Source organism: Aquarana catesbeiana, linkage group LG02, assembly GCF_042186555.1.
Source record: "Aquarana catesbeiana isolate 2022-GZ linkage group LG02, ASM4218655v1, whole genome shotgun sequence".
In the NCBI taxonomy this organism is placed as follows: Eukaryota; Metazoa; Chordata; class Amphibia; order Anura; family Ranidae; genus Aquarana; species Aquarana catesbeiana.
The window spans coordinates 54695411-54717699 of NC_133325.1; the positions used below are offsets into that span (position 1 = coordinate 54695411).

At 43.5% G+C, this 22289-nt stretch overlaps 1 protein-coding gene across 2 annotated transcripts in view; it reads right to left on the reverse strand.

Annotated features, from left to right (window-relative positions):
* The window catches only part of RELT (RELT TNF receptor), a 94851-nt gene that overhangs the window by 42956 nt on the left and 29606 nt on the right, over window positions 1-22289 (reverse strand). For both annotated transcript variants that reach the window (XM_073612919.1, XM_073612918.1), the window contains exon 2: window positions 7725-7812. In XM_073612919.1, coding sequence (XP_073469020.1) covers window positions 7725-7766 — 42 coding nt within the window. In that variant the 5' untranslated portion in view covers window positions 7767-7812. The remainder of the gene's footprint in view (window positions 1-7724; window positions 7813-22289) is intronic.

Genomic DNA, 22289 nt, shown 5'->3' on the forward strand with positions numbered 1-22289 from the left:
GGTTACAAAGTGACTGCACAAGGCCTGCAACTTGGACACGGCATAAACAGATCTGTGTTCAGTAAGTCAGCCTGACAGAATAAGAATCTGGCGGTTTCTTATTACAAACATGAGCCTGTCCCTCATTCAGAAAATGGTGGGGACGAAACCAACAGACTCACACAAGTTGATAATGGTGCATGGTTTAAACATGCAAGTTCAGTTCGGCCTCAGACAGGTTGTGACTGTATGCTGCCAAATGTAGAGTATAAAGTTTAGGTCAAGCTAAAAGTAGAGTATAAAGTTTAGGATGGAATGGGGAAGGAACAGAACACCCGTCAGCTTTTTACAGCTTCATGTGCTGACCATTTTTGTATTTTGGATTTAACAACATCACCACTGGCCTTGAACCCTCTTGATGGTGCTTTAGCCCCAGTTTACACTAGTGCGACTTGTCATGTGACTTTAACTGTCAAATTGCGTAACAAGTCCCACCTCATTTGTGCCTATGGAACTGTTCAAATTGGTGAGACTCAGACTTGCGCAGATTTGAAAAAGGTTTCTGCAGTATTTTTGGAGATTTCATGTGCTATTTGCATAGACATCTGTGCATCAAGTCACACAGAATTGTTGGCAGGCCGCAAATGAAGTCACACTGACCGGTGGTTTTGACATCATGCTGAAGTAATGCAATTTCAAAGCCTCTTTCAGTGTAAGCAGGGTGTTCAAGTCTTTACAGCTATCAGGAGGCTCAAACAAAGACATCCCTTTGCTTCCTACTCTGTCAATGCAAGGCTAAAATTGTATTTCTTTTGAGTAGAGGTAGGCCAAAACCAGTGGGGTTTTTTTTTTTTTGTTTTGCATAATTTCTGCAGGTGTCTAGTGCACATTTTCCATGCCTTCCTGTCTGGTAAACACTTGTAAGGAGGACAGAAAGCGAGAGGAAGTCTCTCCAATGGAACATCGGATAGCAGTAAAAATACGAAAAGGGGGACTTTTTTTTTTTTTTTAAATAAAATGGTCTCGTTTTAGGCCTACTATAATGCGTTATGTTTCCATGTATATATATATATATATATATATATACACACACACACACATATACACATATACACACACACACACGTGTATGTGTGTGTGTGTGTCACCAATGGCTTTTTTTGGTTTCCTTTTTTACTTCATAAACTCAACTGTTCACCCAGATGATAGACTTGGGCGTCATGCACACCATGTGAAGAGACCTGCATATTTCTAGCGTATATATATTACAATTATATATATAATTTATTAAGTCGGTCTTTCAAGACACCTGCAGGCTTATTCCAAGGGGAAGCAAAATAAATACACCCCCCCCCCCCCCCCGGGAAACCTACAGCCAGTATTTTTTACAACACGGGGTTCCTTCTAATTGCACCTCCCTGGATCAGGATATTTTTTTTATTTTAGCCTTCAATAACTAGATTTGTGGATATCTGCTGTAATAACATCTCCAGTATTTGTTCAATTCCATTGCAAAAGAAGCTGCAGCTGGGAGTTATAGGAAGCCGCCATTGCTGACCTCCCGATAAGGTTAGCTGCCCGGCCATTACCCTGGCTTCAGTACTGCATCTAATGGGAGTTTCATAGTACTGAATGTTCATGAGAGGATTCCTAATTGGGTCTTGTACAGTGATGCCACCCATTAGGCCAAATAATGCAGCAGTTTGACCTATTTTAGCAATTACAGAACAAAAGCTGGCAAGCATGTGCAACAACATCTGCTAAAGTTTTTTTTAGCTGACCAAAGCAATCTATTTCTTAGCTCCAGTCTGATGTTCCAACAGGAGCTTCATGAACACCAACCTGCCAATTTAATCCCCATCTGTGTAATACAGACCTGCTGGCATGCAGGAGGCAGTGTCACAAGAGAACTCCCTGTCCTAGCTCACTGTGGCCCAGCTCAGCGGAATTGTAGATTCAGCATTTCCTCTGTGCTGTGCAGAAATATATAAAAAGGACATTGGAGGGGAGAGGAGAGCAGAGTCTCAATCACAGCGTGCCGACCTGCACCTGACTGCAGATCAGACTCAAGGACATGATTCTCTTTCACGCTGTGCGTCCGTCTGTCAGAGGCGGCTGCAGCGACGTCATCATTCCCTGCACATCATCCATTAGCATCACCTCCGCTGCAGCTATACCAGCTCATTGATTTCCATTTATAGTCCAAGGGGTAAAGTTCTGACAAATTATACAGTGGATGAAAACGCATACAAGCAAAATGGTGCATTGTGCCGTAATGCACAGCAACCAATCTGAGGTCATTCTTTTAGAGCATTAAAAGTACAATCTAAATTGGATTATATTTTTAAGGCAACACAATGTAGGAGCTCCAGTTTTTATGCAGGCATTGCTGTAGAGTACAGGTCCATCCCAATCCATGTCTGTGATCTTGTCACCTGATCACACACCTCACATGGGGAAAGAAAGAAAGAAAGAAAGAAAGAAAGAAAGAAAGAAAGAAAGAAAGAAAGAAAGAAAGAAAGAAAGAAAGAAAGAAAGAAAGAAAGAAAGAAAGAAAGAAAGAAAGAAAGAAAGAAAGAAAGAAAGAAAGAAAGAAAGAAAGAAAGAAAGAAAGAAAGAAAGAAAGAAAGAAAGAAAGAAAGAAAGAAAGAAAGAAAGAAAGTTTTTTTTTTAATCAAATTTAATAAAATGCTTTTGGAGTAAAAATCTATCGAAATATAGTTTTCCATTTAAGATACATTAATAATTTAGTTTATTCGGCATGAACTGGAGCATGAGGCTGTATATTCTGCAATATTAACATTTTTGGTAAACTAATTCAATGAATCCAAGCTCTGCAAGCTGGGATAACATGCACTGCATTGATGCATTCACACAATGTCACAGTAACCACGAGATAAAACAAAAGTTCAGGAATATTCCTTTATCCCATTGTTTTGCAAACCTATGTACACTACAAACTGTAGGATTGAATCAGTTCTGATATTGCTGCTTTACTAAACTGACAGCTGATTATTCTAAATAGGAAACCTTCATTTTGTTTGCAAAATATTAAAGATTCTAACTACCAGCAAGAATGAGTCCTTACATTTCAAGGAGTATAAAAAGGGGGGAGTTTGGGACTTTTAATGAGGCGGATAAATATATGCGCCTCCATCCCAGGTTCAAGTAAATAAAAAGGGGAATTTGGAACTTGGAATGAGGTTATTCGCTGGTTATAGTTTAAAAGATATGTGGACATGTTTTTTAACATATAAAATGTAAATACGTTACGGTGTATATCGTATTTATCTGCGTATAACACGCACAGGCGTATAACACGCACATTCATTTTAAGAGGGAAGTTTCAGGGAAAAAACTTAACATTTTAAATAAGGAACTTTGAAGAAAAACAAGGGTCAGTGCCCATCTGCAGCCTCACCATTGCCATCAATGCAGCCTGATCAATGCCAATCTGCATCCTCACAAGTGCCATAAATGCAGCAGCCTCACCATTGCCATCAATGTAGCAGCCTCACCATTGCCATCAATGCATCAGCCTCACCATTGCCATCAATGCATCAGCCTCACCATTGCCATCAATGCAGCAGTCCCGCCAATGCCATCAGTGCAGACTGATCGATGCCCATCTGCAGCCTAGAGGATACAGGGAGGGGGGCGGGACGAGCTCCGACAGATTACATACAGTGAGAATCTCCTATGATAGACAGAACAGTAGTCCAATGGCAGCCCAGGAGACGGGACTTCTTATTACAGAGGCCGCCAAGTAAACAGAAGATTCTCACTGTATGTAACCTGACGGCGCTCGTCCTGCCCCTCTCCCTGTCCCCTCCGAGGCAGCTAAAATTGAAGTATTGGCGTATAACAAGCACACGCTATTTGCACCCGATTTTCATGGTGAAAAAGTGAGTGTTAATAATGTAGTGTCATATGAAAACCCATGCATGAATGGCATGCACAGCATGAATAATATCTCGACGCGTTTCGGGTAAAAACACAATGAGGAATAAATAGTGAGAGATATATACATAAATCATGTAGAAGAGTAGAGACAAAGAAGAAAGTGACATACTAAGCAACAATATAATGGGATCGCTAGGTAATACCTTAGGTGTGTGCATATAAGCAAAGTACAGCTACAGATTGCAGCATCTACACGTGTGCAGCAAAGAGAACTGTGCTCAGGGACGTTCCTTAAAAACGCCCCGCATGCACGGGCGCTCCCACCAACGTCACACACGCACGCCAAATGCAGGGAGGGGCCCCAGCCCGGACGACGAACACCACCTATAACTGACGCCAGCATCCCCAGCTAAGTTGGCAAGGAATGGAAAACTCTTACTCCCGCCATGACACCCAATTGGGCGTCACACATGGAGCATGGTGCATGACACTGATGCGCTGAGGGCAGCCGCCCGATCCCCCCCCCCCCCCATGCACATCCACCCCCAGCCAGGGCGGAAGGAGAGGGAAAAGGGAGAGCACATCGCAGCTCCCGGGTAACAGACAATAGACAGCCCAGAGGACAAAGCACCCATACCTATACTGCCAGAACTTTACATTTAAAGAGCACCTGTCATTTCAGACTCATCATGGCAGCGCCTGTTAGCGGGCATCCACTCACCTGCTGCCACCACGTCCCTCACCTTGTCGCATCACCAGCCGTCCCATTAAAGTGAATGGGACTGTCGGTGAGTCAACAGCGGGTCAGAGGAGGAGACCCTGTGGGACAGAGATGACAGTTGCCCTTTAAAAATGATGATTTAAAATCGAGTTGATTTAAATCACATCCACCCTGCATGGGGAGGAGAGCCCAATCAAGTGACCTGTCAAGGTCATGGGGCCAGCACTTCCTCCTTTCAATGAGTTTTCTGATGCGCCGAGCAGGGGGGAACTTCATGACACATTGCAGGCTCCACGTCACTGCCTGCAATTTATGAATGGGCTGTAAATTACAAGTGGTGGTGCAGGGTATAGTGGAGAGTGATATGGGGAACTGTTGTGAACCATTCTGAAAAACAATGCTTCTCGATATGCAATCATGTGAATGCTTGCCATTTTAAAAAGGGGGGAGGGAGAGAAATATGTGAAATAATGTGTTTTTGTAACTTTAGCACTCATTTGAATAATAGGCCTGCTCAATAAACATCAAGTTAGGAAAAGAAAAAGAAAATACACATCACACCCGGACTAATCATCAGATTAGCTGCAATAATGACTGATAGTTACCATTAGGTTAAGCTGGCCATAGATGGTTCAACCTGTTGGACCGGCTGAGATTTCAACCATCTATGGGCAGGCTGACAACCAGCATGTCGGATTTTTACACGCGATTATTGTCAGCGGCTATAGCCATTAGCAACAATCACTGTGTTCTCCCACCCGGGAAGGCTCCTCGTGCCCCCTGCTGGGAGAACACACAAAAAAATAAAATAAAAAAAAAATAAAAAAAAAAAAAAAAAAAAAAAAAAGGGGAAAAGAAAGGAAAAATAAAATCAAATGCCACTGAACTTTCTGCTACAAAAAGGGTTTGCAGTAGAAGGATTACAAGGCATCACTCCTTTTCTCGTAAGTGAAGTTTTGCAATAACTTTATGTTTACACATCACAGCGGAGCAGGAAATCAGTAAAGACGACCTAAAATTCCCAACTACCTATTTACTAAACACTCACATGGCACCTGTCCAGAGGACGTTCCCCGAGTCCTTGACTTGAAGACATTGAATGCTATATGGAGAATGACAGTTGAGGGAGATCAACAGTCCTAGAGATAGACTCCTTATAATACATACAAAATGTTGGCCACACACCAGTAGAATTTGGCACGGACTTTTATTTTCGTACGTGTCTTCCAATTTCTAATGGTCACTGGAGGTCAAATCATCAATCATTTTCAATTTTCAAGTGATGAGAAAATTAGGAGTGGGATGGAAATGTTAACTGGAAAATGCAGTCTTTGCCGCAGAAAAAAAAAAGAAATAAAACAAAAAAAAAAAAAAACAAAAAAAGGAAAAAGAAGAAAGCCACATATTGTAATGTGCAGTCTAGGTACAAAAGATACCAGTTTATTTCCAATCAAATAGCAGATCTGGGCAAAACTTTGTGGGTTTTTGAACAAAATTGGTTGACTCAATGGTAGCAAGATGGAACATTTTTTAGAATGTCTATAGAAAACAAAATTCAATTGGTGTATGACCAGCTCTGGTGAACCTGTGCCCAGACTATGGATGTTAAATTATGGTCATTCTTACCAACCATTAAAAAAAAAAAAAAAACAGAGCTTTAAAACCATGCCATACCGAACTTCTCTAGTGACTTGTAGTGTAAAACAAAATCAACCCCCTTCCTGCACAGCCCCGGTGTTCCTTTAAAGTGCAAGTTCACCTTTACAGAAAATCTGTAAGGGTAACTTACACTGGACCCCCCCCTCCCAATGGCACCCGGTCCCGCTGTACCTGAGGCCTCCAATCACCCGCTCTGACACATCGGATCGCCGCTTTACTGGTCCGAAGAATTTGAAATCCCCCCCCCCCCCCGCGCGCACGCGAGCGGCTTTCTCTCATCTTTTCCAGCGCTGACAGGACGGGCTACGCGGGGTTCTGGTTGGTCGGCGCCGCCCAATTAGAATGCCTCTTATACGTACCACGTTTAGATTAAAAACTGAGTTCCACTGGTTTTTGAGTTTATTAAAAGTCAGCTGCGCTCCGTCAATGGCCAGGCAATGTTCTGGGACCTGTGACGTGTCCCAGAACACACTTTGCCTGAAACTTCCCTCTTAAAATGAAGGTGCGTGTTATACGCCAATAAATACAGTATTTATAATTTTTTTTAATTTTTATTATATCTATACACAATAGTTTTTCCTTTTGTTTAAATTTTAAACTGAATAGGCTGTTTTACAAGGTGATCGTTTACAGCCACTTTAACTGAACAAGCTGAAGTTAGAAGCCAATTGGCTACCATCCACAGCTGCACTAGATTTTGCACTCTCCAGTTTTAGTAAATCAACATGCCCTTAGCTTTAGAAAAAGGTATTTAGTCTTTCTGGGCGAGTGCAGCTGTCTCTTATTTGCTTATGGATGGCTAGAAGATAGAGATAAGCATTGGGTCCAATGGGAACCTATGCTCGGAGTTCAGTGAATGTGGCTATGACAGTTTCTTGCTCCGGCTGTTAAGCAGCCACCAGCATCGCAACAACCAGCAAGTCATCATTTGGATAAGACAAGGATTCCGGCTGACAGGTGAATGTAAACAAAGGGGCAGCGCTGGGGACTGACACACTTTATACACAACACCCCATCAAAGAATGTAGTCTGGCTGGTCGCGAGAGGTGGAGGAGGAGGTGGGGGAGGAGGCGGGACACGTGCATGCCAGCCGCGCCTTCTTCTAAACCATGGCAAGTCACATGCCCTTAACATGGCGTTTGGATTTAGCATCCAAACTTGGGCAAGTAGGAAAAAATCTGGTCTCTGTCATCATATACCATCATTGAACCACCATCTGAGCTGGCCAGACATTCAATTGGGGCAAACGATCCTTCCATTCGACCACGAGTGTGAAAGGCCAATCTGGATACAGGATCATTAGGATGGTGTCCAAAAATGTTGTACTAGCAACTTCTAATCAGGGGGAATGCCAGCCTTGGGAAGATGGCCATAACATTGGTGGAAGTGTTCAATCCCCACTCGAATGATGCATAAACACCCCACTATAGCGAGGTACCGGGTAAGAAACTAGTCTACTCACCAGTAATAAGCAAAAGGCCAATGCTTGGCAAGTGTTCCTCATCGTGACTTGTAGGAGAGGGTGTTTTTTTTTTTCTACCAGAAATGATCTGTAAAAAGAAGACAACCAATATTAAAATGGACTCCAACATCACTGTATCCATGAAAAAAAAAAATATAAAATGCAAAAATGTATGCAAAGAACCTTAGTTTCAGATCTCAAAGTCTGAGATGGGAAAGATGTAGCTGTAAAATCAGGCCCATTTTAAATTGTCACTGCTCATTTGGGGTACGTGGTAACTGAGTCGATGACCTTTAACCACTTCAGCCCCGAAAGGATTTACCCCCTTCCTGACCAGAGCACTTTTTACAATTTGGCACTGCGTCGCTTTAACTGCTAATTGCGCGGTCATGCAATGCTGTACCCAAACGAAAGAGCTTTCTTTTGATGGTATTTGATCACCTCTGCGGTTTTTATTTTTTGCGCTATAAAAACAGAAAAAGACCGAAAATTTTGGAAAAAAAAAAAAAAAAAATCGGTCAAAATTAGTCCCCATCTGCATGCAAAAATCTGTTGTAGATCTGCTGATTTTAAAATAGATTAAAAAAAAAAAAAAAAAAAAAAAAAAAAAAAAAAAAAAGGGCAAAAAGAGTAGTAGGGGCTGGTGAAATCAAATTTGTTTTTGGTCTCCAAATTCAGCAGGGACAGATTACTATTCAATGGAATTTCCTAAAACTGGAGCATACAGAATCTGGGGAAGCTGTGCGTAGTAACCAATCCGCTTCTAGCTTCAGCTTGTTCAGTTAAACTTTGAAAATAAACGTTAGAAGCCAACTGGATGCCATAGACAGCCGCTTCAGATTATGGCTACTCCGTCTTAGTAAATTCCCCTCTATGTATTTTCAGTTTTGGATTGAGAAGGAAGGAAAAAAAAAGGGGGAAGGAGGAGAGGATTTACCCGGCTGCAGGTTTATTTTTTGCTGTCTGCCTTCACGTCCGGAGACAAAAACAGGAAGCAAGAGGAAATCCCCACTTGCAATGGTGACCCCATTAAAAAGATTTACTACTCCTACCATAACATTTTACATTTTCCAATGACAAGGATCACAGGACAAACAGAGATGGTCTCCAGCGGGGAAACAGGCAGAAATAAAAGGCTGACTGAGCTCCTAGTCCTTCCGCACTCCATCCAAAGCTAAAAAGTTTGGCTTTTTTAGATGAATGCCAACTGCAGTTAAACAGCTACATGGAGCTGAAAGCATGAATATCGGAACAGTTTTATCAAACAAAAGTTTTGCGGTGCAACAAATGTATACTTTGTGATATGGGGTAGGTTTAGCTCTCATGGTAGATGCATTTGTAAAGCGAGTCCATGTCAAGCTGGAACAAAAAAAAAAAAAGATAAGGGCTTGGCAGCCCAACTTTATTAAATGAAATTAAAGCAAAGTTCACAAAACATGGATTTCCCATGCAGGGGCCAAACAATGAAAAAATGCTAGCTCACCTGGCTACATTTCAGCAGCTTTGCTGCGGTTAGCATTGGTCTTCCTGACCACAAGCTCCCTTGGCCTTGGTTGCAGCACCTCATGGGCCTGCTCCTGGCCCTCCTGACAGGGTTTTCCAGCCCCTCTTGGGTTTTTCTTGCGCTTTTGGATACTTTTAGGACTTCCTCCAGCCCCCCCCCCCCCTGGAGCCACTAGCTGCCTAAGCCCCCAGACCTCTCTTGGTCTCCCAGGCCTGCGTAGTGGACTTTCCCAGTCCTTTGGGCCAGAAGTCCCCCTTATAAAGGGATGCAGTCTCTGACAGGAACAATCAGATTTCCTGAGGGGTCTCTGTCTCCAAAAAAGCAGCAACTGCCCTGAACTACTCTCAGATCTGGCTCATGATGATCCCGCATAGTTGTGCACCAACACAGGCTGCAGGCATCTATTAAAGGCCGGACACAGGACTGAAGAAGACTCTGTTCCACACCCAAGACTCTTTGGAACCTTGAAGCTCCAGGCCCCGATCCTGAACTACCAAACATGGAGAAAAAAAAAAAAAACTTAAGACACAAACCACCCGCTGGAGCTTCGCAAATTGGATCTTTGAGAGTCCCGTGTCATCTCTATACCAATTTACTGAACTCTCACAGTCCTACCCCTGCTATGCAGGAAGGTTGGACGGTGCAAAAATTTTTTTTAGGTCCTGCAATACAAAATCGCTTTGCATTTATTGAGAAGAGGCTGAAGGGCGCCCGTGCCCAGGTGTTCACAATACAGCAGGGTAGCCCTGCCACACAGAACCCAGGAACCAATGGAGATCATTGTACTAGCGTTGACTACTACAGTGACTTCCAGCTTCTAGAAGGATCCCACAGGTATGGTATATACATAGTTTCATTGAGCCAAACTGGATCAATGTAATTATGCAAAAAAATAAAAATGAAATAAAAAAGTCTGGGATTCTTCTTAAAATATGGGGCATGCATCTGCCTAGAGTCCGCTTCAAAAGCCTTCTGTTGGGACCTCAAAAAAAGTAAGGAGAACACAGAGAGCAATAAAAAACCCCAACAACATTTCTAACTCCTCCCTACGCTATCCAAAAAACGGAAAAAAATAAAAATAGGGTTGGGTTTTCAAGTGTAAGTATTGCCATAGTTGGCCAGACATTTAAGCAACAGGAAATTAGATCTGCCAATAGTTTTGAGACCAGAGGCTGTTAAAAGAGGACAACGGCGGGACAGGAAAAGAATGTTCACATACATTGAAGACATCCATCCGTGTTATCTGCAGAAGTTATTCAGTATACAGGAAAAATCTATGTGGACAATAAGCACCTCTGCAGATCACACAAGCTGCTTATTACTACTAAGGGTATCACTTAAAATCTAGGTGTGTACGGATGCCCCAATCACAAAATCTGCGCTACACAGGAAACATTTTTATAACATCCACCACAAACTTTTACTTTAATATGAAGCATTAAACAGGCTGCAATGCAGCACAGCGACACTCTTCTTGAACAAAGGCCAGATGGTTTCTGTCAGACATGTTCTGTCAAGAGGCATTGAATGACATGCTTTCTTCCCCTACAACACACCATACGGAAGTGACAGATTTATATCAGTAATATTGATGGTGATGACAACCTCAGTGGGAGGCCTCTGTCGGTATCATACTGCGGTCGGCAGTTTCATTACACTCATCAGAGGATCTCACGGTTCTCGTGGTCCTCCTTACTCATGACAGCTCCCTGGTCACACTGTGGATGGCTCACGACTCTGACATTCAGCTGTCTATATATAAAAGGCTCCTTGTGTGATCTAATTCAAATCCTATTACGAGATACAGCGTACACACAGAACAAGTATAAAACACAGGGCAGTTGATTTACTAAAGGCAAATATACTGTATACTGCAAGTACACTTGCTCCAGATCTGAGGGGAAGTTCTGCTGATTTCAAACATCCAATCAAGTGCAAGCAAAAATTCTTTTTTTTTTAACTATTTTCTTTGCATGCGATTGAGTATTCTTTGCAAAGTGAAGCTTTACCTCATTTACTAAGCTCTGGATAAAGTGCACAGTATATTTGCCTTTACTAAATCAACCCCAATGTGAGAAACTGCTACCACCACCTAGATCCCAACTCACACACGGTCGGATTTTCCGATGGAAAATGTCCGATCGGAGCGTGTTGTCGGAAATTCCGACCGTGTGTGGGCTCCATCAGACATTTTCCATCGGATTTTCCGACACTCAAAGTTGGAGAGCAGGCTATAAAATTTTCCGACAACAAAATCTGTTGTTGAAAATTCCGATCGTGTGTACACAAATCTGACAGACAAAGTGCCACGCATGCTCAGAATAAATAAAGAGATGAAAGCTATTGGCCACTGCCCCGTTTATAGTCCCGACGTACGTGTTTTACGTCACCGCGTTCAGAATGATCGGATTTTCCAACAACTTTGTGTGACCGTGTGTATGCAAGACAAGTTTGAGCCAACATCCGTCGGAAAAAATCCTAGGATTTTGTTGTCGGAATCAGGGCCGTCTTTAAGGCAGGGCAAAAGGGGCAGCTGCCCTGGGCCCTGTCATTGTTGTGGGGCCCAAAGCAGCTGCCTCATACTTGACAACTATTCCAGTTTAAATCCCCTTGTCCCTTGAAGTTTTAGTCCTGTGCTGTGTCCTGATATCTCAGTGTGAAGTGCTGCTACTAATGCTGCCCAGCTCTGCCCTATTGTTGTGTACAGATGACTCACCTGCAGACCCTGTGTTTACATGTAAATAACTGTCTTTCATATGTAAACAATGGCAGCATTCATAAGTAAATAGCAGCTGCATTCATACGTAAATAGCTGAGGCCGGCGGCATTGATATGTAAATAAAGGCAGCATTCATATGTATATCATGCCCCCCTGCAGTGAGGAGGATGTGCTGTAACCTATAACAACCAATCAGTGAACTGTATTACTGTACAGTAATTTCTAGCAACCAATCAACAAGCAGAAATCATATGCTGTAACCTCTAGCAACTAATCAGTGAGCCTTAATGTGTGTTGTAACCTCTAGCAACCGGTCAGTAAGCAGTAATGATATGCTATAACCTCTGGCAACCAATCGCAATTGCTGCCTGATCTTTTACAGTAAACTGATTTTAAGTCTAGCTGCTATTTATTGTATGTCTCAGAGCAGGTGAAGAGCAAAACTGCATGGGGGGGCCCCAAGAAAATTTTTGCCCAGGGTCCAATCAATATTAAAGACGGCCCTGGTCGGAATGTCCGAACAAAGTCCGACCGTGTGTACGGGGCATTAAAGTGGTAGTAAAGTCGGTCCTATAGTAAGGCATACATGTGGGCACTGTGAATGCAGCCGGTGACGTTACCGGCGCATGCGCTCTGGCATACAGTGTCGGACCTTCAGCGTCCGTGCCATAAATGGTGGCTCCCACACGCGAGTGAACAGAAATGACGTCATCGCACCCCCGTCCACTCATGTAGCCGGAGGACGCAAACTCAGAAGGGAGACTGGGGTAAGAGGTCAGCCCTCTTAGCGGTGACAGCGCTGCGCTGGAGGGCTTTGTTCTAAGGCAAGTTTCTCATAATGTGCTAGTATGCGATGCAAACTAGCACATTATCACATTGCCTTGCAGGGGATTCTCCCTCCCACCAATAACTGTGGTTTACTACCACTTTACAGTAAACTGCTCAGGAAATTAAAATGGAACCTTCGTTATTTTAAAGGGGGGGACTCTAGTTCTTAAATTTAACAGACAGGTTTGCGTTAAATTCACTTTAACAGCAATTTTTCAGAGCGATCTGAATGTGTGTTTTTTTTTTTTTTCCCCTTTTTCTTTAATGGCAATAATGGAGGTCTTCTCTAACACACCAATAGATCTAACCGTCCCCTGGGAGCCGCACATGAGTTCGACCTACAGCTGCTAAAATAAGCAGTCAGCGGTGAGCTAAATATAGAAAATAACGGCAAGGAATTTCTGCTATGTCATCACCTGAAAGACAGAGAGCTCAGGTCATCTGTACAGTGGATGTTACTTCCTACTGTATGAGAGGGACAGGATATGCCATCTATAGTGTCCATACAGCAACGACACTGCTACTCTCTACTGAATGGGGACAAGAAGTGCCAGATATACAGCAACGACACTGCCACTTCCTACTGAATGGGGACACGTGGGGATAGGAAGTACCAGCTATACAGCAAGGACACTTCTACTTCCTACTGAATGGGGGCAAGAAGTGCCAGATATACAGCAACGACACTGCCACTTCCTACTGTATAAGGACAAGAGGGGCAGAATAGGACTTGCATGATCCAGTCAACAAGGAGGTCATCACTTTCTACTATACAGAAGGGACAGGCTGTGTCACCTAAATTTATACAGTAAGGAGACCACAACCTCCAACTGTACAAGGAACATGGGTCACTTTTGTCATCAATAGAGCGAGGTCACCATATGATCTATTCAACAAGGAGGTTAAATCACCTTTTACTACAGCCGTGGCCAAAAGTTTTGGAGAATGACACAAATATATTAAATTTTCACAGTCTGCTGCCTCAGTTTTTATGATGGCGACTTGCATATACTCCAGAATGTTATGAAGAGCGATCAGATGAAGTGCAATTAATTGCAAAGTCCCACCATGAAAATGAACTTAATCCCATTAAAAAAAAAACATTTCCACTGCATTCGTGCAAGGCTTAAGGGTGCCCAAGAAAGTCCAGCAAACGCCAGCACCGTCTCCTATAGTAGATTCAGCTGCGGGATGTGGGGCACCACCAGTGCAGAGCTTGCTCAGGAATGGCAGCAGGCAGGAGTGAGTACATCGGCACGCACAGAGAGGAGAAGACTTTTGGAGGATGGTCCAGTGTCGATAAGGGCAGCATAGAAGCCATTTCTCTCCAGGAAAAAACATTAGGGACAGACTGATATTCTGCAAAAAAGAAAAGACACAGGGATTGGACTGCTGAGGACTGGGGTAAAGTCATTTTCTCGGATGAATTCCCCTTTCCGATTGTTTGGGGCACCCAGAAAAAGCCTTGTCATGCCAACAGTAAAGCATCCTGAGACCATTCATGTGTGGGGTTGCTTCTCAGCCAAGGGAGTTGGCTCACCCACAAATTTTGCTTAAGAACGTAGCCATGAATAAAGAATGGCACAAAAACACCCTCCGAGAGCAACTTCTCCCAACCATCCAAGAACAGTTTGGTGACAAACAATGTCTTTTCCAGCATGAAGGAGCACCTTGCCATAGGGTAAAAGTGATAACTACGTGGCTTGGGGAACAAAACCTCAAAATTTTGGGTTCATGGCCGGAAACTCCCCAGACCTTAATCCTATTGAGAACTTGTGGCCAATCCTCAAGAGGCATGTGAACAAACAAAAAAAATCTCACAAATTCTGACAAACTCCAAGCATTGATGGGCTGCCATTAGTCAGGATGTGGCCCAGAAGTTGATAGACAGCATGCCAGGGAGAATTGCAGAGGTCTTGAAAAAGAAGGGTCAATTAAATCTTTTATTGGCAATTGCATAGAAATGCTTGTAATTATAATTTAGTATTCCATAGTAACATCAGACAAAAAGGATCTAAAAACACTGAAGCAGCAGACTTTGTCCAGGGCCAGGGCTGTACAAGGATGAGCAGGACAGGTCACTTATCTCATCCATACAGCAAGTTGCCTGCTACTCCCTAACTTACAAGAGACAGGATGTGTGACCTGCATGATCTACTCAACGACGGGCCATCATGTTTCACCATACAAGGTCAAGAGGTACAGGACATGACCCCTATATCCTCAATACACCAAGATGCCTACCACCTCCAACTGTAAAACGAGAGGGACAGAGCATGTGATCTATAGGATCCACTCAACAAGGAGGCCATTACTTTCTACTATACAGAGATAACGGACAGGAGGACGTGTCAGCTAAATCATTTATACTGCAACGGGACCACTACACCTCCTACTGTGCAAAAGATTAAAAGGGACAGCAGAGGTGACCTATATGAACCACCCAACAAGGAGGCCATCACATTCTACTAAACAAGAATGAGTGTAAACAGGACATGTGACCTATATGAACCACCCAGCAAGGAGACCACCATCTCCTACTGTATCAGGATGACAGGATGGGAAGCCAGCTCTACAAGGCCTTGTGGCAGTATAGTCAACATCATAGCCATCACTGGAGATAGGGAAAAACAAAAACGCACACAACTATCCCGAAGGTTATTCACAGGATGTTATGTTGATACATCCTTCTTTCAGACAACGAGGAATGAAACAGGAACCACTTCCGAGAACTGTGACGTAAAGTGGGCCTGTGCTTCTTAGGTTATTAAAGTGTACATCTCGGAAAAGATTTAAGTAAATCCCTATAATACATGTACATTGCTTCAGGTTTTGCCCCTTTACAGATGCTACAAGCACAGAAATGTCTGTTGATCTGGAAGAAATCCAGTATAATGCTGCCCCTGCCCCAGCTCTTCTAACCTGCACTATAGAACACCTCCTAATTTTCATAAAACAAGGAGAGATAAGGAGGGGGGCTGTAGTCCAGAGGAGATGAACTCCGGCAAGGCTGACTACACTGCTTGGGATTTCAGTGCAGCAAAAGGCAGTGTTGTCGGCGATCGATACAACTCAAAAGCCCAAACTCCCAGAAAAGCTACAAGGGTTACCCACTTGATTCTGTCTAGGAGGAGGGGGAATAGGAAAAACCCTTTTCCTTAACCCGAGCTTCCACTACCTCCGGCAAACAGCACCCCCCACTCTCTGCTAGTGGACTATCCCTCGGCGTTCTTACATCCAATGCAGGATCGGGTAAGTAAAACGGCTTTACCCAAAACAAGCAGTTAAGTTAACCTTTTCAGTGTAGTCAGAGATCAGCGTCAGAATTGACGTAAGATATGGCACCAACATCCCGTTTAGACAAGAATAAACATTTGGGAGATATGGGACTTTTATAGGTGCAAAGCATTGAGACAACAATATGTAAAAAATATGTACAAATGTTATTAAATGAACAACGTCATAAAAACAATACATACAGTACAATCATAGCCATAGATGTGTGTGCAAGGCATCCTATTAATGACAGTGATTTAATGTGGTCAAGTTCATGTTCTCTACACGTTTCGCCATATGGCTTCTTCAGAAAAAGATACAGATTGATACAACAGGTATAAGCAGAGTATATCTTATATGTATCTATGACTGCACTTAAATGAAAGGCAAGAGACAATCACTAAAACAAAAACCCAAAAGGCCCTACCCTCATGATGTGAGTCTGAGGGCCCAAACAGTATTAAAGGATCACTAAAGATAATTTTTTTTTTTTTTTTTTTTTAAATAACATTATACTTGCCTCCACTGTGCAGCTCCTTTTGCACAGAGTGGCCCCGAACCTCGTCTTCTGGGGTCCCTTGGCGTCTGTCTTGGCTCCCCTCCCGCAAGGACTCAACACCTTCATGTGAGCTCCCTCACATGGTGTTGAGTGCTTGCGGGCGCACTCCTGTGATACAGCTGGCAGCCATAGCCGCTCACTGTATCACTCGCCCCCGGCGCGCCGCGTCATTGGATGCGATTGACAGCAGCGCGAGCCAATGGCTGCGTTGCTTTCAGTGCATCCACTGTAACCAATCAACGGCCAGGCTGAGCAGCGAAGAGGATGTCGGGGGGCGAGCGCAGGACTTTCGAGGGGTCAGGTAAGTAAAACAGGGTGGGCTGGGGGGGGCCGGTAAAAACTTTTACCTTGAGATCCGGCAATATATTGCATCCACAAACCAAAGCCCCCCAAAAGCATGCCATATAAATTTTATTTAATATGGCGTACTAATATATATATATATATATTCACATTTATTGGCAGGATATCTATAAATTTTTGATATTATAATCACTATTCACCCCTCCCTACGGGTGACTTGGCAACATTCGGGGGGCTTTGGATTGTGGATGCAATATATTGCCGGATCTCATTTCTCATTTAAACTTTAAATAAGTTTGAAGCTGTGGAGCTTGGTGTAAGTGGAGCTTTTTTAAGTGGGAGTTATAAACAAGAGTTAGAGTATACAAGTCTTGCTGTCTGTTGGTGTGTGTATTGCTGCTGTCTGCTGGTGTGTGTATTGCTGCTGTCTGCTGGTGTGTGTATTGCTGCTGTCTGCTGGTGTGTGTATTGCTGCTGTCTGCTGGTGTGTGTATTGCTGCTGTCTGTTGGTGTGTGTATTGCTGCTGTCTGTTGGTGTGTGTATTGCTGCTGTCTGTTGGTGTGTGTATTGCTGCTGTCTGTTGGTGTTTGCTGGGTTGCATTTTGGGGACTTTTCCTTTTAGTTTTTATCTTGCCTTTTGCTGTCACTTTTTAAATAGCTTTTCTTTTTTTTTTTTTGTTTCACCAGTCTATCAATTAAGGGTGTGGTTAATTGCTCCCAGGTGACTATTTAACTTGTTGTAGGACTCAGTTGAGCGTGCTCAGTTTGAAGCTGTGGAGCTTGGTGTAAGTGGAGCTTTTTTAAGTGGGAGTTATAAACAAGAGTTTAAAACAGGAGGTTATAACAGGGGTCATAGTACCTGTGTAGTGTGAGTATCTGAGTGTTGTCTGAGTAGTGTGTGTGGATCGTTAGTACTTGTGTATTGTGTACCTGTGTATTGTCTTGAGTATTAGTGCCAGGAAGCTAGTTGTTAGGTAATTTGGACAGGGTAAAATCCCCAAATCCTCACTAAATTTAATAGGTACGATGCCCGGCGGGTGTGGAGAGGCGACTCTTTGTACATCTTGCCGCATGTATGCGTTCCTTGATCATCCGATCGAGGGCGAATACTGCTGTGCAAAATGTAAGCACATTGTTTCCCTGGAAGCCCAGGTTCTGAATCTGGGGAAGCAACTGTCAGCACTGAGAAGTCCCTCCATACTAAAGGTGAGCCAGGAACGTACACGGCAGGTGCCGGCAGGGGCCAGCACAGAGGCGGGTGGAGACAAAGAGGTGCAGGCACTAGCAAAGAGTAGATGGGTGACAGTCAGGAGGGGTAGAGGGGGAAGTGCCAGGGAGGCCGATCCAGGACTGGAGCATCCCAATAAGTACGCTCCATTGAGTGACATTGGTGTAACCAGTCAGGGACCAGCACTGCTGGAGTTGAGGGACTCTCCTAGCTGCCAGGGGAAGAACTCCTCCAGTGAGAGTGGGGGGGCAGCAAAGGGAAAGGAAAGACAGATTCTGGTGGTAGGGGACTCAATTCTTAGAAGGACAGAGAGGGCAATCTGTAACCAAGACCTGAAGCGCCGAACAGTATGTTGTCTACCGGGCGCTCGGGTTCGGCACATCACGGATCTTGTGGATAGATTACTGGCAGGGGCTGGGGAAGACCCGGCTGTCATGGTGCACGTTGGCACCAATGACAAAGTCAGAGGCAGATGGAGTGTCCTAAAGAACGATTTTAGGGACTTAGGAGCTAAATTGAGGAAAAGGACCTCCAAGGTAGTGTTCTCAGGAATACTACCGGTACATCGAGCCACACCAGAGAGGCAGAGGGAGATTAGGGAAGTAAACAAGTGGCTGAAGAGCTGGTGTAGTAAGGAGGGGTTTGGGTTCCTGGAGGACTGGGCCGACTTCTCAGTCGGTAACCGGTACTATAGAAGGGACGGACTGCACCTAAATGAGGAGGGTGCAGATCTGCTGGGAATGAAGATGGCCAAAAAGTTAGAGGGGTTTTTAAACTAGGCGATGGGGGGGAGGGTCCAGAGACAGTGATAGCCAGCGCGGAAGATATTCCAGAGGGTAGTATTGGGGGCATTAGTGGTAGGTTAACCAAAGCACAAAAACACAAGGTGAGTATAGTAGCAAGTCCAAGTTGCAATCTTGAAACACCCAATACGAGGACAATATGCGACCGGTCTAAACTATGTGGCATGTTCACCAATGCCAGGAGCCTGGCGGACAAGATGGGTGAACTAGAGATACTGTTGTACAAGGAGGATTTGGATTTTGTGGGAATTTCAGAGACCTGGTTCAACAGCTCTCATGATTGGCTGGCAAACATTCAAGGGTATACCCTATACCGCAAGGATAGAGAGGGTAAAAAAGGGGGAGGGGTATGCCTATATATCAAGAATAATGTACAAGTGAATGTGAGAGATGACATCACTGAGGGGGCTAGGGAGGAGGTGGAATCTTTATGGGTAGAGCTCCAAAGGGATGAAGCTAAGGGGAAAATAATACTGGGAGTATGCTATAGGCCCCCTAACCTGAGGGAGGAAGTGGAGACGGATCTCCTATCACAAATTGGATTAGCAGCAAGGATGGGAAGTGTTATCATAATGGGGGATTTTAATTATCCAGACATAGACTGGGCGGAGGGAACCGCGCATTCATTTAAGGCTCGCCAGTTCCTTAATGTCTTGCAGGACAATTTTATGGGTCAGATGGTAGACGCACCAACTAGAAATAAAACATTACTAGATCTACTGATTACCAACAATACAGACCTGATAACAGATGTGGAAATACGGGGCAATTTAGGTAACAGCGATCACAGGTCAATTAGTTTCAGTATAAATCACACAAATAGGAGACATGAAGGGAACACAAAGACACTGAATTTCAAAAGAGCCAACTTCCCTAAACTACAAACCTTGCTAAAAGGCATAAATTGGGATAAAATATTAGGAACAAAGAATACAGAGGAGAGATGGGTTTGCTTTAAGAGCATATTAAATAAGGGCATTAGCCAATGTATCCCATTGGGTAATAAATTTAAAAGAGCGAACAAACATCCTGGATGGCTTAACTCCAATGTAAAAATGCATATAAAAGCAAAGGAGAAGGCCTTCAAAAAATACAAGGTTGAGGGATCATCCACAGCATTCAGAATTTATAAAGAATGCAATAAGAAATGTAAGGGTGCAATTAGGATGGCTAAGATAGAACATGAAAGACACATAGCGGAGGAGAGCAAAAAAAATCCCAAGAAATTCTTTAAGTATGTAAACAGTAAAAAAGGGAGGACAGACCATATTGGCCCCATAAAGAATGAGGAAGGACATCTGGTTACAAAGGATGGGGAGATGGCAGAGGTATTGAATTTATTCTTCTCCTCAGTATTCACGAGTGAATCGGGGGGCTTCAGTAACCAAAACTGCAGTGTTTATCCTCATGACACAACACAGGAAGCACCTACATGGTTAACAGAGGACGGAATTAAAATTAGACTTGAGAAACTTAACATTAATAAATCACCGGGACCAGATGGCTTGCATCCGAGGGTACTTAGGGAACTCAGTTAGGTGATTGCCAGACCGTTGTTCCTAATTTTTACAGACAGTCTATTGACTGGAATGGTGCCAGCTGATTGGAGAAAAGCCAATGTAGCACCAATATTTAAAAAGGGCCCAAAAAACATCCCTGGGAATTACAGACCAGTTAGCCTAACATCAATAGTATGTAAACTCTTGGAGGGGATGATAAGGGACTATATACAAGATTTTAGTAATAAGAATGATATCATTAGCAGTAATCAGCATGGATTCATGAAGAATCGTTCTTGCCAAACCAATCTATTAACCTTCTATGAGGAGGTGAGTTGCCATCTAGATAAAGGAAGGCCCGTAGACGTGGTGTATCTGGATTTTGCAAAAGCATTTGACACAGTTCCCCATAAACGTTTACTGTACAAAATAAGGTGCGTTGGCATGGACCATAGGGTGAGTACATGGATTGAAAACTGGCTACAAGGGCGTGTTCAGAGGGTGGTGATAAATGGGGAGTACTCAGAATGGTCAGGGGTGGGTAGTGGGGTCCCCCAGGGTTCTGTGCTGGGACCAATCCTATTTAATTTGTTCATAAATGACCTGGAGGATGGGATAAACAGTTCCATCTCTGTATTTGCAGACGATACTAAGCTAAGCAGGGCAATAACTTCTCCGCAGGATGTGGAAATCTTGCAAAAAGACCTGAACAAATTAATGGGGTGGGCGACTACATGGCAAATGAGGTTCAATGTAGAAAAATGTAAAATAATGCATTTGGGTGTCAAAAATATGAATGCAATCTATACACTGGGGGGATAACCTCTGGGGGAATCTAGGATGGAAAAGGACTTGGGGGTCCTAGTGGATGATAGGCTCAGCAACGGCATGCAATGCCAAGCTGCTGCTAATAAAGCAAACAGAATATTGGCATGCATTAAAAGGGGGATCAACTGCAGAGATAAAACGATAATTCTCCCGCTCTACAAGACTCTGGTCCGGCCGCACCTGGAGTATGCTGTCCAGTTCTGGGCACCAGTCCTCAGGAGGGACGTACTGGAAATGGAGCGAGTACAAAGAAGGGCAACAAAGCTAATAAAGGGTCTGGAGGATCTTAGATATGAGGAAAGGTTGCGAGCACTGAACTTATTCTCTCTGGAGAAGAGACGCTTGAGAGGGGATATGATTTCAATTTACAAATACCGTACTGGTGACCCCACAATAGGGATAAAACTTTTTCGCAGAAGAGAGTTTAATAAGACTCGTGGCCACTCATTGCAATTAGAGGAAAAGAGGTTTAACCTTAAACTACGTAGAGGGTTCTTTACTGTAAGAGCGGCAAGGATGTGGAATTCCCTTCCACAGGCGGTGGTCTCAGCGGGGAGCATTGATAGCTTCAAGAAACTATTAGATAATCACCTGAATGACCGCAATATACAGGGATATGTAATGTAATACTGACACATAATCACACACATAGGTTGGACTTGATGGACTTGTGTCTTTTTTCAACCTCACCTACTATGTAACTATGTAACTATGTAACTATGTAACTATGTAATACCGTTTGGGGCCCTCAGACTCACATCATGAGGTAGGGCCTTTTGGGCTTTTGTTTTAGTGAATGTATCTTGCCTTTTATTTAAGTGCAGTCATAGATATACTCTACTTTTACCCGTTGTATTAATCTGTATCTTTTTCTGTCTCTGTTGCACTAAAGTTGTCAAATTATAGGTTCTTGTATTTAAAAAAAAAAAAAAAAGAACCACAACGTTCTTTCCTGAAGAAGCCATACGGTGAAACATGTAGAAAACATGAACGTGACCACAGTAAATCACTGTCATT